This window comes from Hemitrygon akajei, chromosome 2, assembly GCF_048418815.1.
Source record: "Hemitrygon akajei chromosome 2, sHemAka1.3, whole genome shotgun sequence".
In the NCBI taxonomy this organism is placed as follows: domain Eukaryota; kingdom Metazoa; phylum Chordata; class Chondrichthyes; order Myliobatiformes; family Dasyatidae; genus Hemitrygon; species Hemitrygon akajei.
In genome coordinates this window covers 91,834,310-91,852,515 of record NC_133125.1, presented here as the reverse complement: position 1 = coordinate 91,852,515, position 18,206 = coordinate 91,834,310, and the positions used below count along the sequence as shown (strand labels likewise).

Genomic DNA, 18,206 nt, shown 5'->3' with positions numbered 1-18,206 from the left:
GGACCAGGATTGTGGCAAGTTCTGATGCTAAGTGGCCCAAGTGAAATCCAAATTTGGCATGAACAGATTATTGGTAAGTGCCATTGCTACTTGATAGTATTGCTGATTGCGCCATCATTTTGTTGATGTTAGAGAGTGGACTAATTGGGCTATAATTAGCCAAATTGGACCTGCCATTTTTTGTGAACAGGCAATTGTCTTTATTGTTGGGTAGATGCACTTTTGCAACTGTACTGACACTGTTTGGGCAGAGGTACAGATAGATCAGGAACTCAGATCTTCATTTCTACAGCTGGCATGATATTTGGCCAGAGCATTTTTTTTGTATCCAGTGCTCTCAACCATTTTAATATCACTGGCCACTGCTGGTGGGTATCACTGGAGGAAACTCAGAGAGATCACCCACTTCACTAAAAGGTGTTGTGACTAATTCATCCTTTCGTTTAGTAAGCATGCCTAGGCTCTTTTTTTAAAGATAGGGCTGGTTTCAGAGCCTCCTGCAATCATCCATAATTTGGTTATCCTTTCCATTCACAATGGGATATGGCTAGATAGTAGAGCTTTGATTTGATCCATTGCTTGTGAAATGACATCTTTGTCTGTTACATGGTGCTATAGAGAGATTCTGCAGTACTAGAGCTGGTGCACAATGTTCCTCTGCGCCCTCAGAAAATAATTAAACCTCCTTTAATTCCTCTTTGGAGAGGTTGACCATAACTCTGGTTAGAGATTGCATTTGTCATTATGCACACCCTCAAGACCCTAATTTTCATAATTAAAGGGGACTTTCAAGCTGATAAAGGCAGGTTCTTTGTTCATCTAGCGTTACATAAATAATTAATAACTGATGAGACCAATGCAAAAGTGCCAACAGGGGCAGAGATCACAACTTCAAACAATGTCACTGCTACTCCATTTTTTGTTTCCAATTGAAGAATGGCCAGTACTTTTGTTAGAAACCATTTATGTTCAAAATTAGTATTTATGGTTAAATGCTTCATATGGAGCTAACACAGTTACGACATGGACACTCATTTTGTTTGTCTCTCCTTTTAATGTTGATCACAGTTTATAAATAATCGGTGGGTTCCAGGATCTAAGCATAAAACAAAGGCAGAGTTCCTCAGCACCAAAGCTGCTGATTGCCCAATTCCGGCATTACCAACTTCTGAAGCTGAGACAGTGGACTTCATGTTTTCAGATAAACCTTTTGCCAGGTGGCAAGTAAAGGTATGATATTTCCAAAATATTTGGTGTCATATTAGTACTGAAAGTTCAAATATAATTTATTTATAGTACACATTGACTGGAGTACTAAAAATGTCTGCACTACATAAGGCTTGAGGGTCTGTGTGATCTGCTTGGTATTTCTTCCTTCCACACTTTGTTGGTGCATGTGAAAATACAGCTAAGTATCCCATTCATGAGGAATGTTCTGTGCATTAAGGCATAAAGTCAAAACTATTTTGAAACAATAGTTCTTTGAGCATGTTTCTGAATTTTCATTCCACGAAGCAGGCTTACAAGGAAGAATATGGAACAAATAATGTTTTTAAAATATAGATGATTTTTTTTCAAATGGTAGGTGGATTTCCTTTAAAATATAAACATTTTTTATCCAATGTATGAGCCATTTGCAACATGACCTGACTAGTAGTCTTGGAAGGCGTCACTTAGACATGGACTTAGAACATGTGTTTGTGAATAGTTCTCAATCACGTGAAGTTTTCTGCCATTGTATCTGGATTTGCTTTAGGCAGTTTGGCAGGGATCACTTGGTCATCAACTCCGTTATTAAATTACCGTAGATTCCGGATTTTAAGCCGCTACTTTTTTCCCACATTTTGAACAGCTTTGAACTTTGCGGCCTTTAATACGGAACGGCTAATACATGATTTTTTTTCATGCCACCTCGTAAACATTTTGCCTCGTAACAGTAGACCAATAAAATTGATGAGTAGTTCACAGAGGTCCAATGAAATTGTACGATAAATCAAGCGCACTTTCACAATTAAATTATTGTAAATCAGTCATTTGTACTCACCCTCATCAACATGGAAAACACTCGAAGCATTGTGCTGCCTTATGGCAGTTATTTAGTTTATAATATTTTCGCTTAGTAATTCATTTTCTAGTTAAAGTTAGAAGAGTTTTAACTATATTTGTTTTCTGTACTACATCGCGGGATGCTATGACGTCACACCCGGTTTCGCCGCGTCTTGTGGGAAAAATACCGTTTGCGATAAAACGGGACGGAGGGAGGGAGCGCATTACGCGAGCGGCTTTGGATCTGAGCGAACGCTGCTTTTAAGTTAAAGGCGATCAATAACTTTTCCTGGTAGGCTGCAGTATATATATTTTTTACCAGTCGTTAGGAGATATTGGAATGTTGTTCAGTAAAGAAGTATACGCAACGTATATTTAAAAGTAGCCGCGTTACGGGCACGGTTCAAAAAAAAGCATTTGCAATATGTATTTGTTTTTGTTACCATATGGATTTAATTAAAAGTTAAAAAATCCTCACGTGTAATATCTTTCTGTGTAAATATCTCATATTACAACGTGGGACACCTGCGGCCTAAAATCCGGTGCGGCCTGTACAATTAAAACATTGATTTTATTTCTAAAATTAGAGCCAGTGGCTTTTAATCAGGTGCGCTCTGTAGTCCGGAATCTACGGTACACAAATTAGATCATCTTTCTTTTCCTGGGAATTCTTGTGCTTTTACTCAAATTTGTTTTCGTCTGATCATATACATTTTCAAGTAGTAATAAATAGAAATGTTTTGCTGCTTCATTGAGAGAAAACTGATTAATAAATTACCATGGTAAGGAGCAATAATGATGCTTAAGAGGCACCCGATGGAAGCTTGTAGGAGCAGGGTATAGAGCAGGGGTTCCCAACCGTTTTTATACCATGGACCCCGACCATTATCCATATGAACCACAGGCTGGGAAACCCTGGTATAGAGAGATATGGAATTAATTCAGGCAAGTGGGGTTAATAGAGATAGGCAAGATGGTCAGCATTGATGCAATGGGCCGAAGGGCCTGTCTGTGCTTCACAGCTCAATGAGTCTGTGATCTCTATCCAAACATGTTAATGTCCCAAGCTTCCATGTTTTACAGCACAAGCAGAAATCCAGAATGTGTTTCTGTTTCAGTATCCTTAGTAGTTCAGATCAGGACTGCCACTAAAGCTCAGCACTGTCTAGAGCAGGGGTGCCCAGTTAATGATAAGGGTCCATGACATAAAAAAAACGTTGGGACCCCTGGTCTAGAAGGATATATGTTTCTGGTATACTAAATAATTTCACTGTTTCAGAGTGTTCCTTTTGTTTAGGAAGTTATTTCTGTCACTATAGTTATTTACTCTTTCCTTATGCTTTCATTCTCCATCTGCTATATTCATTGTAAACTATTCAAGGTCAATATAGGTTGTAAAGTTTGAAACTCAAGCCACGAGAGATGGTACAAAAATGAGCATACAACAGCTGGGAAACAAATGGAGTGAGGCTGAACAAGGAAGTGGGAAACAGAAAGTTGATTTTCCCACTGTGGTTTAATTCCATGCGACATTCTGTCTGTATCTTCTTCCAGCAACAGCTCTTTGATTCTCAGATTTTGTAGCAGCTCTGCACACAATCTTTAGTTATTAAAGTTATTGGAAAGCAGCCTCTGGAAGCAATCACCAGTACGTGTCACCTGTGAATTCAATCCTAGGTTTGAGCAATCCATGGCATTTAGCAAGGAATTGAGACATGTCCCAAACAGAATCTGTGAAGTATTGATAATTGAACATGAAATAATATGAAATATTTTGCTGAATGTTGTTATTTTTCCATACTCGACAGATTACAAATGATGGATCCTTGTTCAGTAATTCAAAGATTTTGACAATTTATGATGGCATATGCCAGCTCTGTGATAATGTTCCAACTGGACTTTGTAAGTTGAAGGTAATTTAAGATTCTTGACTATTGAAAAATATGTCTAAATTCAGAGTTGTAACTGTAAAGGTTGAAAAGAATGCCAACAAAGGACTTACTTATAAAAATTGAGTTGGTATTCAGTTGATACCTAGTGAGGAGTTGTGTTACCATAGCTGAGGTCATCAAATCAGGTTTTGTTGAAATGCAATAAAAAAGAGATCACAGCTCAGCAATTCATTTGACCACATGCACACAACCATGAACCGTTTTACTACTGAGCATATACAAGTGCTCAGATTCAAAATTTTAGATCGGGGTTCCCAACCTTTTTTTATGCCATGGACCCCTGCCATTAACCAAGAGGTCTGTGGACTCCATGTTGGGAACTCCAGTTCTAGATCTACCCCAACTAATGAGAGCCAGAGACTTTAAAGTACCTGCTCAACGTCATCAGGAAATGTGACAATCATAAGGATTTCAATTTTGGGCAATGACATCAAGGAAAAAATTAATCAGGGAAGTGAGGTGAGAGTGCTCGGAAGAAGGCACGATTCAAATAAATGTGGGAATTGTTTAGGAATAGATAAAGATGGGCAGAGGTAAGGAGCAAAAATAGGGAATTAAGTGGGTTGTACTGGGTTAGTATATCTTGAACCGTGACAGAAAGAGGGGTGGAAGTTCTTAGGAGGAAGCATGTGTGGAAATCAGCAGGTGGTGGATGCTGGTATGAACCTGGTTGATTAAGATTATATAACAATGCTAAATAGACTTGAATAGGGACACTTGAGAAATAAAACTTAAAATATTAAAATATTGTTAATTGATTTCAGGTGAGAATTTTGGAATTCTTTATTATATTGAAATGTGTCCATGCTGAAAGAATTAGTTTAATGAACTACCTGATTTGCTTCTACCTCAGAAAGAAGTCACGACTATATAATCCAACATAAATTTTTTAAATTGTTTCATTTAAATCATCCAGAATTTCATAAAAATGTTAACTTTGTCACTTTTATTAAACAATCAGTAAGAATTAAATATTTAACTGTCAATTTGCTGTAGGAACAAGCCCACGCATGATAAGATTTGGATGTTTGCCAGTTTCTGTTCTGTGACAGAAGTGGTGTGATTTTTGACTTGACAGAAGGCATGACACTTCTGGCCTGCATTTATTTCCTCTTGGCTAACCTAACAAAATCTGGCATCTGTTCTTACGTTTAGCCATTTAATCTCAGCTATCTCAAACTTCCCTTTGTCATTCCTTTTAGGGCATTTTTTCAGACAATAACTGAGGCCCATCACAAGTCTTCTCTTCACCTTGTCCTGTTCTAATTAAGTGTTGCCTTCAGGATATTTATCATGTCCATGCCGTTGTCTTATTTATTTATTTACTTATTGAGAAACAGCATGGAATAGGCCTTTCCAACCCTTTGAACCATGCAACCTAGGAATCCCTGGATTTAATCCTAGCCTGATCATAGGACAATTTACAATGACCAGCCTACCTACCAACCTGTACGTCTTTGGACTGTGGGAGGGAACTGGAGCACCTGGAAACCCACGTGGTCGAACAGACAAACTCCTTACAGGCAGTGGAGGGAATTGAATCCAGGTCGCCTGTACTGTAAAACATTGTGCTAGTCGCTACATTACCGTGCTACCCTATTCCAGCATCTGTGAAGCAGGGCTGAATGTAGTATTGTTCACCCTAGTTGCATGTTTCAGATTTAATACAGCAAGGGCTGCATTTTACATGTAGGATAATAAATATAAATATTGGTGTCTGACAAAATGATAACCAATGGATATGAACCAATGAACTTGGATCCCTTTTTTATGTTTCAATGATCAGATACCTCATGAACAAATAATAAAGTTCACTTAGTTTCAAGGAGTTAATTATATGTACACTGGAATGATTACATCAAGAATGGTCAGGAGCTAACACCAATAAAAACATGTAGGGTTTGTCACTGGTCATGAAATACAGCAGAACAGGACCTGTGGGAAAAAATGGCTGAAAAATGGCAATTGGAGAGAGTGTGAGGTGTTGCACTTTGGGAGGACAAACTAGGGTAGGACTTACACGGTGAGTGGGTGGGTACTGACAAGTGTGGTAGAACAGAGGTATCTGGGAGTAGAGTTCTGTAATTCTATAAAGGTGATGTCACAGGTAGAGAGGGTCATAAAGAGAGCTTTTGGCACATTGGACTTCATAAATCCAAGTATTGACTACAGCATTTGGGATGTTATGTTGAAGTTGTATAAGACATTGGTGAAACCTAACCTGGAGAATTATGTGCCAGTAATAAAGGTATCAATAAGATCGAAAGAATGCAGAGAAAATTTACAAAGATACTGCTTGGACTTGAGGACCTGAGTTATACGAAATGGTTGAATAGGTTAGGATATTATTCCCTGGAGTGTAGGAGAATGAGAGGAGATTTGATAGAGGTATATAAAGATAGGGTAAAGATACCTAGCTAGGGTAAATGCAAGGAGGCTTTTTCCTCGGAGGTTGGCTGAGGCTAGACTGGAGGGTGAAAGGTGAAATACTTAAGGGAATATGAGGGGGATCATCTTCACTCAGAGATTGTGGAACGAGCTGCCAGCATAAGTGGTGGATGCGGGTTCGATTTGAACATTTGAGAGAAATTTGGATGGGTACATGGATGGGAGGGGAAGGGAGGGCCACAGTCCGGGTGCAGGTTGATGGGATGAGGCAGAATAATATTTTGGCATGGGTTAGATGGGCTGAAGGATCTGTTACTGTGCTGTAGTTTTCTGTGACTACATGACTATAATAGCTGCAAAAATATCAAAAGAACAAATAGCAGTGGGAAAACTTGAGCTTAACAGTAGTTCATTATTATCATATGTACTGAGATACAGTGAAAATGTTTTGTATGCGTTCCGTGCAGGCATATCATGCCGTATATAAGTAACTTGAGGAAGTACAAAGAAAATGCAGAATCTAGTTTGAGATCTTGGTGAGATAGATTGAAGAGATTTTTTTTAGCATATTAGAGGTATGTTCAAGTATCTGTTAACAGTGGGATAGAAGCCGTCCTTGAATCTAGTGATATGTCTCTTCAGGCTGTCGTACCTTCTGCCTGATAGGGGAAGGGGGAAGGGAGAATGTCTGGGGTTGGTGCAGCCCTTGATTGTGTTGGTTGCGATCTCCGAGACTGAGAGATGCGTAGGCAGAAACAATGAAAGGGAGGCTGGGTCAGTGATGGATTGAACTACTTTCACAACTCTGCAAATCCTTGCAGTCATTAAATTTACAAGTAAAATCATATTACCTGGAGAAGATTGACACAATGATCACAAATTTGTATACTTGATTGGATCAAGGAAGAATGAATCTTCAGTCACTTGCATAAAAGCAGGTTACAGTATTGGCTTCCAGTTAGCTGTCATGTTTCGTTAAGTGTAATGCTAGTATCCAGTAATGAATTCTCCCCTTAATATATCTGATAGATTTTAATTAGTGATATTATTATTTTATTAATATAATTTAATATTACAACAATTATTAATTGTTTTAACCAGAATCAAATATTGAAGTATATTTTTCAGTGTCCCTTTTTGAATCAAATGTGATGGATTTGTTTTCTTAGGAAAAAACATGCAATATAAATGGACTTTGTTACAGTGAAGGAGACCCAAATCCAACAAGTCTTTGTTTGCTGTGCAACCCAGACATGTCCAAGATCACCTGGTCCATTAATGAAAGTAAGTTTTTATTCAAAACCTTTGAATTGAATTAAGGAAGTCTTGCCTGGAAATCAGATTGATTAACACTGCATATTTCAGTACTACACAGTTGAATGTTTTTCTTGCTGTGTGATGGTGTATAAAGACTAATTTCTAGGCAATTTTGCATTGTTTCAGATATTCCATTATGCGTTTCCTGGCATGTAGATAGGCCTGCATTTGTGATACGATCACCATGTCAAGGGCATATCTAAAGTTCTATGTAGGGTCTGTTTAGGAACATCGTGGATGAAATTAGCCCATGTCCCTGGATTGAATGCCAATGGCTATTTTGGTTGTGAAGCATCAAGCTGTAATTCCATTATGTCTCTTATTTGCCCATTATTCTTAAACTTTCACATCTCAAAATACCAATACTGCTATCCACCAATTCCCTAACTCTCCAATTGGCTCAGACTCTGAACTAACATTCTCCAGAGATCTTTGACCTAATGAACTTTGAACGGATTACACAATGCATCCCCATTTCATTCACAGCCTCATACCTGTTCTCCTGCTCTGCACTATCAAGCCAACTCCCAAATTCCAGTCAGGAATCTGACCAATGGCCCTCTCTTTCCTCTAATTCATTTTCATGAGGAGCTTACACACTTGAAAAGATTTGTTCAACAACAAGGTCACAAATAATGGCGAGTCCATAACCAAAACAGATTTTTGCTGTTCGGGCCAATAACAGTGCAGAACACACATTGAGGACATTAGGATTTCTTGTCATTTCTGATTTTTATGAGAAAAAAATTGAAATGAGTAAATGAGTTATTTGAATTTACTACTAACGGCTTTTTTTGTGTTCCACTAAGACAATCGGCCACCTATTTACCAAGAGTCTCCTACTAAGCTCCAGACATTTTTTGGTGAAAATTTTGTTTACCAGTTCACAGCAGTGGATCCTGAAGGGTCAGCTGTGCTGTTCTCACTGGAGTCTGCCCCAGAGAATGTCAGTCTATCACCTGCCGGCCTTCTGATTTGGAAAGTGAATTCCCAAAATTCAGCCAGCTTTGGCTTTACCGTCTCGGATGAGTGTAATGCACAAAGCACATATTCGGTTCAGGTGAGTGTAATGATTTCCACTTCAATGAAAATGTCAGGCATATTTTTGTTTATTGGTCAATAACTTCCATACAGAATATGAAATACCACAGCAAATTTATGATGACAAATACTTGAGAAACTTGGAAGTATATCTTCTGAAAACCCATTGAAATAGCAGATAAATAGCAGAAGAGTTCTGACATTGTGAACTGGGGTTCCATGTGTATCCCTTTGTCTCACCATTTTTATATCTATTTGTGCAAATGTATTTGTTGAAGAATTGCGGCTTAATATACAAGTAGAATATTTCATAGTTCCAAATTTGACTTTTTCTTGCCATGGATGCTTCTTGATCTGTTAAATGTTTTGCTATTGTATATTTCCACTGGAGTCACAGTTTTGATACCTAAGCACAATGACGATGAAGTATTTAGCCCCCGCTGCCCAACAACTTCTTTCACATTTTACTGTCTCATTTTCGAAATTTAAAATATATAGAAGTACGATTTTTTGAGCTAATCTACAAAACATTGTGTATCATGTCAAATCAAAAGAAAAATTCCCAAACCTTGCAACTTATGAAAAATTAAAAACCAAAATTATGAGGCTGAGAAGATATTCATCCTCTTTATAATTACTACACTAACTTTCCTCAGGTGCAATATTATATATTACCTTACCAAATCATCCAGTTTGTTGATGTAGAAAATTGGAGAGTCACCTGTATAAATACTCCCCTGTCTGTAAGATCCAACAGTAGGGTAGATCAAACAGATCAAACCAAAATAATACAAAAGAGCATTCAGGACAAGTCAGGAAAATGATAATAGAGAAGCACAAATCTGGGGAAGGGTACAAGACCATCTCAAAGGCACTGAGCATACCTCAGAGTTCAGTACAGCCTATCATGAGCAAGTGGAAAAAATAAAAACTGAACACTGAGCAAAAGGGATGAATACTTTGGAACTGCTGACCTTTCAGTTTCTAAGTTTTTTAGTTTTTCATGCTTTACAATTTTCCTTTTTTGGGGGCTCTACTGTGAAAAAAAAAGGAATGTGTGATTCATAAGTAAAAACTCTCAGTTAAATTGATTGAAATCCCTGGTTGTAATACTCATTTATGTGAACAAAAGTTTGGGGGCTGAATTCTTTTACAGGGCACTGTATATGAGACAGTCCTTGATAGGCAAACAACGTGTGACAGAGTATGTTGTTACACGACCCTGGTAATAGCAAATCAATTTGAAACTGGCGGAAGTACAACTCTGGCTGAGTTTATACTTAACAGAAAGGAAGCTAGCATCACAAACACGAGAGAATCAACAGATACTGGAAATCCAAAAAATGCTAGAGGAACTCAGCAGGTCAGGCAGCATCTGTGGAAAAGATTTGACTTTTGATGTTTTGGGCTAAGGTGCTTCTTCTCGGCCTGAAACATCAACTCTCTACTCTTTTCCATAGAGGGACCTAGCATCAATATGATTTCATTGGGGAAGTATCGTTGGACAACCATCTTTGCCTACTTTAATTATGAACTTCTCTCCACCATGTCAACAGTAGGATGTTTGCTAATGATGAGGCATTGGATATCCTGCATGATTATCTTTGTACATTCTCACCATAACTGTGTGGGTTTCCTCTGTGTGCTCTAGCTTCCTGCTCCATTCCAAAGATGGACGGTTACTGTTAGTGGGTTGTGTGGTTGTTATATTAGCGACAAAAGGATGGCAACGCTTGCGGGCTGCCCAACATAATCCTCACTGATTTGATAAGACACAAATAACAATGCATTTCACTGTTAGTTTCAACGTACATGTGAAAATAAAGTCAATCCTAAGTCGATGTTCAAAGCCTTCAATGCATTAATCAGCAAAGTGGTAGAATTTTTTCAACTTGCTTGGATAATTGTGAGGAGTTTTATATGAACCAGAACAAGCTATCATCGCTCCATTGACAGTAGTGGGCTCAGTACCTCCATCACTTGACATTGTGCCTCCAGTTTGTACTACCTGCTGCAGCAATTCACCAAGCCTCTTTAAAAGTACCACAAAATATCTCTCTCTCTCTCTCTCTCTCTCTCTCTCTCTCTCTCTCTCTCTCTCTCTCTCTCTCTCTCTCTCTCTCTCTCTCTCTCCCCCTCTCTCCCTCTCTCTCTCTCTCCCTCTCTCTCTCCCTCTCCCTCTCTCTCTCTCTCTCTCTCTCTCTCCAGAGGACAAGGGCACCACGATCCGTGGTTGTCGGCTTGTATTCCATTCCAACTAGATGTAAAATACATCAGAGAAGGATAAGAATCAGACAAACTGCTAAAGGAACTTAAAGTTCTAAGTAAATATTATCATCGAAGTACACATGTTTCACCATTTACGACCCTGAAATTCATTTTCCTCTGGGCATGCTTAGCAAATTGATGGAATAGTAACTATAACAGGACCAATGACAGATCAACCAGAGTGCAGAAGACAACAAACTGTGCCAATGCAAATATAAATAGCAAAAATAGTGAAAGCATGTAGATAATGAGACAAAAAGTCCTTAAAGTGAGATCATTGGTTATGGGAATACCTCAAATGATGGGGCACGTGAGTGTAGTTATCCCCTTTTATTCAAGAGCCTGATGGTTGAGGAGTAGTAACTGTTCTTGAACCTGGTGGTGCGAGTCCTGAGGCTCTTGTACTTTCTACCTGATGGCAGCAGTGAGAAGAGAGCATAATCTACAGCATGGGGATCTTTGATGATGGATACTGCTTTCTTACGACAGCGTTTCATGTAAATATACTTAATGGTAGGGAGGCTTTCACCCGTGGTGTACTGGGCTGAATCCAGTACCGTTTGTAGGATTTTCCATTCAAAAGCATTGTTGTTTCCATACCAGGACTTGATACTGCCAGTCAATACACTCTCTACTACACATCTATAGAAACTTGTCAATGCTTTAGATGCCGTGCTGAATCTCCCCAGACTCCTAAAAAAGTAGAGGCGCTGCTATGCTTTCTTCATGATTGCATGTACATGCTGGGTCAAGCAGCAAATATGAAGGCAAAGAAATAGTTTACACGTTGGCTGAAACCCCTGCAAGAGGACTGAGATTGTGGAGGGCAGATGGCCAGTATTAAAGCAGTGAGATGGATGTGTGAGAGCAACTGGATTGCTACGAGTCAATAAGGCGGGTCACTACAAATTTATCAAGAGTAATTAAGGGTGACCACCAAGTTCAGTCCTTCACAATGATGTCCACAGCCTGCAGCTAAACAAAAGAAAAACCCAATAGAACTCAAGTGACCAGCCAATTCATCTTGCCACTGATTGCAGGCCCACTTTTTCCAGATGTGTGATGTCTCCTTGTATCCCCAAAACGGTCTGTTTCTGGAAGGGAAGGCAGTTAGGCTGGCAGGGGTGTCAAACTCATTTTAGGTCACGGGCCGGATTGAGCAAAATGCAGCTTCATGCGGGCCGGATCAGTCGGACGCGTGCGAACGCAGCTTTCGTTGCCTCTGTTTTTTCAGCCTGCTCTCATGTGTCTCCATCTCTGCTATAACTACAAAGTGTTTCACTTTACAAATTCCGTTTCTTATGAAGAAGACTGCCGAATAAACACTAAAAACCCTGAAAACCTGGTACCTGAATAAACTCAGCATTAGCCATATCATACGCCATAGGCGCTTCGATTACTGGGGCCAGCTTTAATAGTAATTAGATATTATCTCGCGGGCCAAAGATAATTCCACCGCAGGCCGGATTTGGCCCGCGGGCCTTGAGTTTGACATATATGACATACAGCAATAGTATCACATGGGATGCTGGGTAGAAGGGAGAGTATGTAGGACATAGGGGGTGCCACCATAGCATGGTGGTTAGTGTGATGCTATTACAGTTCAGGGCATCGGAGTTTGGAGTTCAATTCTGGCATCAGCTCTAAGAAAGTTTGTACGTACTTCCCATATGCACATGTGTTTCCTCCCACAGTCCAAAGACTTGCTGGTTGGTAGATTAATTGGTCATTAATTTGTCCAGTACTTAGGCTAGGGTTAATTATGTGTGTTTCTGGGTGGCAAAAAGGGCCTGTTCCACATTGTATCTATGAGTAAAAGAATAAAATTTAAAAAAACCCTCCCTCCATGAAAAAATATCTTTGACAACCAATTAAATAGCACTTGTTTTGATAATCAAAAACTTAGAATGTTTCAAAAATACTTTGATATTCAGAGGCACTCTGAATCTTAAAAAAAGTCAATTAAAATATTAACTTCTAAAAATTATTAAAGAATTCAAAATTAAATCTAATTTAAGTCACTTAAGCCACTTTGAATATTTAAAATCATTAGAGCAAACTTAATTAATTCCAAAAATCATACATTACCTTATATTTCTCCTTCACAGCTGTTTCTCTCCATTAAAATAAATGAGTTTGCTGCCCTTGTGTCAGGTCCAAGGTGATGTGGATTCAGTAAGAAGCTTTCCAGTAGAACTGTTGGGGATTGCATGAAGCTGATTGCCTGAAGTTGGTACGATGCCACGGTACTTCATGAGGGATCCAACTTTCAAATACAGCAGGGAAAGGACTGTTGAGTTTAGCCAAAATGTTCAGGAATTCCTACTTGTATAGGTTACAAGAACTTCATGGGGGATAAGTTCAGCACGTAGCTGCTGGCATTTCCCTGTGAGCTTCATCCGAATAAATTGTTCTTTTTTTTGTATACTTAAACAAAGTTTGCATTATGATGGAATATAAAACTACCTATATAACCATATAACAATTACAGCACAGAAACAGGCCATTTCGGCCCTTCTAGTATGTGCTGAAAGCTTACTCTCACCTAGTCCCACCGACCTGCGCTCAGCCCATAACCCTCCATTCCTTTCCTGTCCATATACCTATCCAATTTTTTTTTAAATGACAATATAGAACCTGCCTCTACCACTTCTACTGGAAGCTCATTCCACACAGCTACCACTCTCTGAGTAAAGAAGTTCCCCCTCGTGTTACCCCTAAACTTTTGCGCCTTAACTCTCAATTCATGTCCTCTTGTTTGAATCTCCCCTACTCTCAATGGAAAAAGTCTATCCACGTCAACTCTATCTATCTCCCTCATAATTTTAAATACCTCTATCAAGTCCCCCCTCAACCTTCTACACTCCAAAGAATAAAGACCTAACTTGTTCAACCTTTCTCTGTAATGTAGGTGCTGAAACCCAGGTAACATTCTAGTAAATCTCCTATGTACTCTATTTTGTTGACGTCTTTCGTATAATTTGGTGACCAGAACTGTACACAATACTCCAAATTTGGCCTCACCAATGCCTTGTACAATTTTAACATTACATCCCAACTCCTATACTCAATGCTCTGATTTATAAAGGCCAGCATACCAAAAGCATTCTTCACCACCCTATTCACATGAGATTCCACCTTCAGGGAACTATGCACCATTATTCCTAGATCACTCTGTTCTACTGCATTCCTCAATGCCCTACCATTTACTATGTATGTCCTATTTGGATTATTCCTACCAAAATGTAGCACCTCACACTTATCAGCATTAAACGCCATCTGCCATCTTTCAGTCCACTCTTCTAACTGGCCTAAATCTCTCTGCAAGCTTTGCAAACCTACTTCATTATCCACAACGCCACCTATGTTTGTATCATCTGCATACTTACTGATCCAATTTACCACCCCATCATCCAGATCACTAATATATATAGCAAACAACATTGGACCCAGTATAGATCTGTGAGGCACATCACTAGTCACCGGCCTCCTGTAACATATTTAGTATGAAGAGAGTTACGTTGATCTCTAAACTTTGGATTAAACTAGCTATAATTTAACCTAATCTGTTAGGAGGGCAGCAAGTTTGTGTGTCTGACTTTGTGGTCCCTTCAATTTGAGTAGAGAATAATAATTGATCCAACCATGAGTCCCTGTGCAAGGTAAGATTAAACTCAGTTGGGCTTAATCTCATGTGGACAAATGCATGCATGCACAGATGCAATGAAAACCTTACAGTCCATTCAGCTTCAATTACTTATCACATGTACATTCAATTTTAGATTCAATTGTCACTCAACCATACATGAATACCCATAAATACAGACAAACGAAACAGCGTTATTCAGGGGATAAGTTGCAAAGCACAGTACCAACAACTGTACACAGCACATGATATATAAGACAGCAAACAAATATAAGATTTCAGTAGAGTCACATGGAAAAAAGTAGTCCAAGACCCCGAGTCCCATGAATGTTGCAGAAGTCTGCAGTCACACACAGTACAACTTGTCTTTTGCTGAGCGATTACTGGGGGCAGCACTGACGCCAGCTTGGACGCCGCGACACACACACACCACCTCTGGTGGAGCGCACAGACTTGAACACCTCTCTCTTGGGCAGCAGTAAGCAGTCGACACCATGGCTCATGGCCTAGTCCGTGCTATGTCCAGGGCCATGCTGCTCCCCTGCCGTCCACCAATAAACCAGTGAATCGGACATGCAGCATTCCACAATGTCCAACAGGGTCTTGCGATCACAAGAGAAGTGACTGAGGCAATCGCTCGCTGTTAAACTGCGCACCACCGTCGCGCACCGACTCCTCCGGTGCCTCTGACGCAGGCAACAGTGCATCCACACCAAGTCCAGCTCCTTCATTTTCTCTGCCAATGAGCAAGTCGCTGACAGGTAGACGTGCAGTACTTAAAGTTCTTAATGTCCAGCTGGGTCTTGCGTTGGTAAAAAATATGTTTGAAAAGGACAAAAAAACACCTTTAGCTGGTCCTGCAGAGGCCGCTGTGGTTGATCGAGCCACCATCTTACCAGTAAAAACGTACAGTGAAATGTACTGTTTGCATTAGCAATAAACGTTAGCTAAGAATCTGCTGGGGGCTGCCCACAAGTGTCACCATACATTCCAGCACCAACATAGCATGCCCACCATATAGCATGCACACAAGCAACAACAATGAAACAAGAGCAACAAGAGCAAAATAACCCCCTTCCTCCCTCCCACCCACCAGCATACAGATTCATATGGCAATCACAAGAAAAATCTAAATTAAGCATAAATTATGCACAATTTTTACAAGAGAAAACACAATTAGAATTTTTTTTTAAAGTCTAGTTCATTGCAAAGTGATCCGTTTTGCTAAATGGTAGTGGTGATTAGGATTTTGTCAGTTGACTCAAGAACCAAATGATTAAAGAGAAGTAACTGCTCTTGTCTCTGGTGGGGAACTTCAGGCTTCTGTACCTCCCATTAAATGGTAGCTACAAAAAGATGGCATGGCCCAGGTGGTGGGGATGTTTGATGATAGCTCTTGCCTTTTTGAGGTGGCACCTCTTGTAGATATCACCAGTGGCAGGGAAGGATGTCTTTGATATATTGTGCAGTGTTCACTACTCTCTGCAGATTCTTGAAGTCCTGTGCATTTGAATTGCTATACCATAGCACTATGAAACCAGTCAGGACCCTTTCAGCACGAAATCTGGAGCAGTTTTTAAGAGTGTTTGGTGACAAGCTGAATGTCTTTAACCTCTTAAGAAAGTAGAGATGTTGGTGCACCTTCCTTATGACTGTATCTCTGGACTGGGCCTAGGACAGGTAATCTGATATGCTTAAAGCTGCTGAATCTCTCCACTATTGTTCCTCCAATGCAGAGAGATGCATGGTTGCACTTGTTCCCCTTCCTGAAGTGAACAATCAGTTTGTTAGTTTTGCTGACATTGAGTGGGAGGTTGTTTTTGCAGCACCACTCAACCAGATGTCCTGTTTCACTCCAATAAGGTGACTTTTCACCACCTATGATTTGCCCACAACAGTAAGTGCTTCTTAGTGAATTTGAAGATGGCATTGGAGCTGTGCCAGTGCCAATGGACATGTGTGCATAGAGAGCAGAATGAACAAATGAGCACACAGTCTTGAGGTGCCCCTGTGTTGTTGATGGTCAGTGAGTAAGATGTGTTATAACCATTATTCACCAATTGAACTTTGCTGATGAGGAAGTTGAGTTTCCAGTTGTGGAGGGAGATACAGAGACACAGGTCTTGAAGTTGCTGATGAATTTAGATGAGATGATTATGTTGAACTGCAAGCTGTGGTTAATGAACAGCAGCCTGATGTGTGAGTTATTATTCTCCAGAGCAGAGTGAAGAACCACAAAAATTGCATCTGCTGGTGATAGGTAAATTGGAGCAGATCTATGTCATCTCTGAGGCAAGGGTTTATTTGCAACATAACCAACCTCTCGAAGCACATCATTACGGTTGATGTAACTTCTAGGTGTTAGAACATGAGGCAGGTCATTATGACCTTTTCAGGCAGAATGTCTTAAGGTTACACAGTGGTTTTACTTCCAGAAAATCCTGAACCTGCTACTCCTTTGCTGAACGTGTTGCTCTTTATGTTAAATTCTTTCATGGGAGGTTTTTTTCCTTGATTTGCCTTATTTAGGTTTGTTTGAACATTGGAGATATCATATAGGAACATGTACTTTTAGGGAGCAGTTGTTTAGCAATTATACAGCATTATAATGAATTAGTAACCTGGAGATGAATGTTAGTATTCAATCATGGTTACTGGTGAATTTATGTTAATTAAATATTATGGAATAAAAAGCTGATACCAATAGTGATAGTCATGAACCTATTGGTAATTGCTGTAAAACCCATCTGATTCTCTGATGTTCTTCATAATATTATTCAGCCTGGGATAAATGTGATTCCAAACAAAAACTGATATTCTTGTTTCATAATTGTTCTCTGAAATAGTCCAGCAATTCAGTTTGTTGCATCAAACTGCATCATTTGAGAATGAAATCAAGCAGACCACCCAAGGGTGATCTAGATTTGGATTTGAAAATACCAAGCCCTGTTGACAAGGCCAAATTTACCATACAGCCATCTGCACAACCATCTGTGGCTGTTCATCTAAATTAGAACACCAGTTGTACTGATAAGCAAAGCAGCATCCCGGCACAAGTCAAAATATCAAACACTTTAAGTCTGATATCTGAGTTGTGTTCCCATTAGCAGGACAAACTAATGGAAGCTAATGTAATTCTTCAGCACTATCTCCAATCCTCATGAAACCACATGTCAATCAGTCATGTATAAGCAAGGAAGCTTCTTGATGCTATCATCAACTAGCTTTCCTTAGCCGTTGAACCAATTGCCCAAGTACACCTGACCATAAAAAGAAAAAAAACAGGGCAACTCCACTAAGACTAGCCAATGCCCCATCATTCTGTGCTCAGTCACCAACAAAGCGATGGAAGGTGTTTTGAACAGGACTCTGTGAAGAAGCACATGGTCACCAATGTTAATTGCCTTCATATGTACTAAGAATTGCAAGTAACAGGTTCCCCTGCAAGTCAAACACTATCCTGACTTTGAAGTGTATTGATGACCCTTTCCCAACACTGTGTCAAAATCTCAGAAGTCCTTGCTGTATGTCAGATGGGTTGTGGAATT

At 39.6% G+C, this 18,206-nt stretch overlaps 1 protein-coding gene across 1 annotated transcript in view; it reads left to right on the top strand.

Annotated features, from left to right (window-relative positions):
• LOC140714540 (von Willebrand factor D and EGF domain-containing protein) overlaps positions 1-18,206 on the top strand; it is a 308,836-nt gene that overhangs the window by 163,939 nt on the left and 126,691 nt on the right. Inside the window, exons 14-17 of the mRNA XM_073025817.1 lie at positions 1,069-1,230; positions 3,855-3,959; positions 7,556-7,670; positions 8,513-8,763. Of these exons, the coding sequence (XP_072881918.1) occupies positions 1,069-1,230; positions 3,855-3,959; positions 7,556-7,670; positions 8,513-8,763 (633 nt within the window). The remainder of the gene's footprint in view (positions 1-1,068; positions 1,231-3,854; positions 3,960-7,555; positions 7,671-8,512; positions 8,764-18,206) is intronic.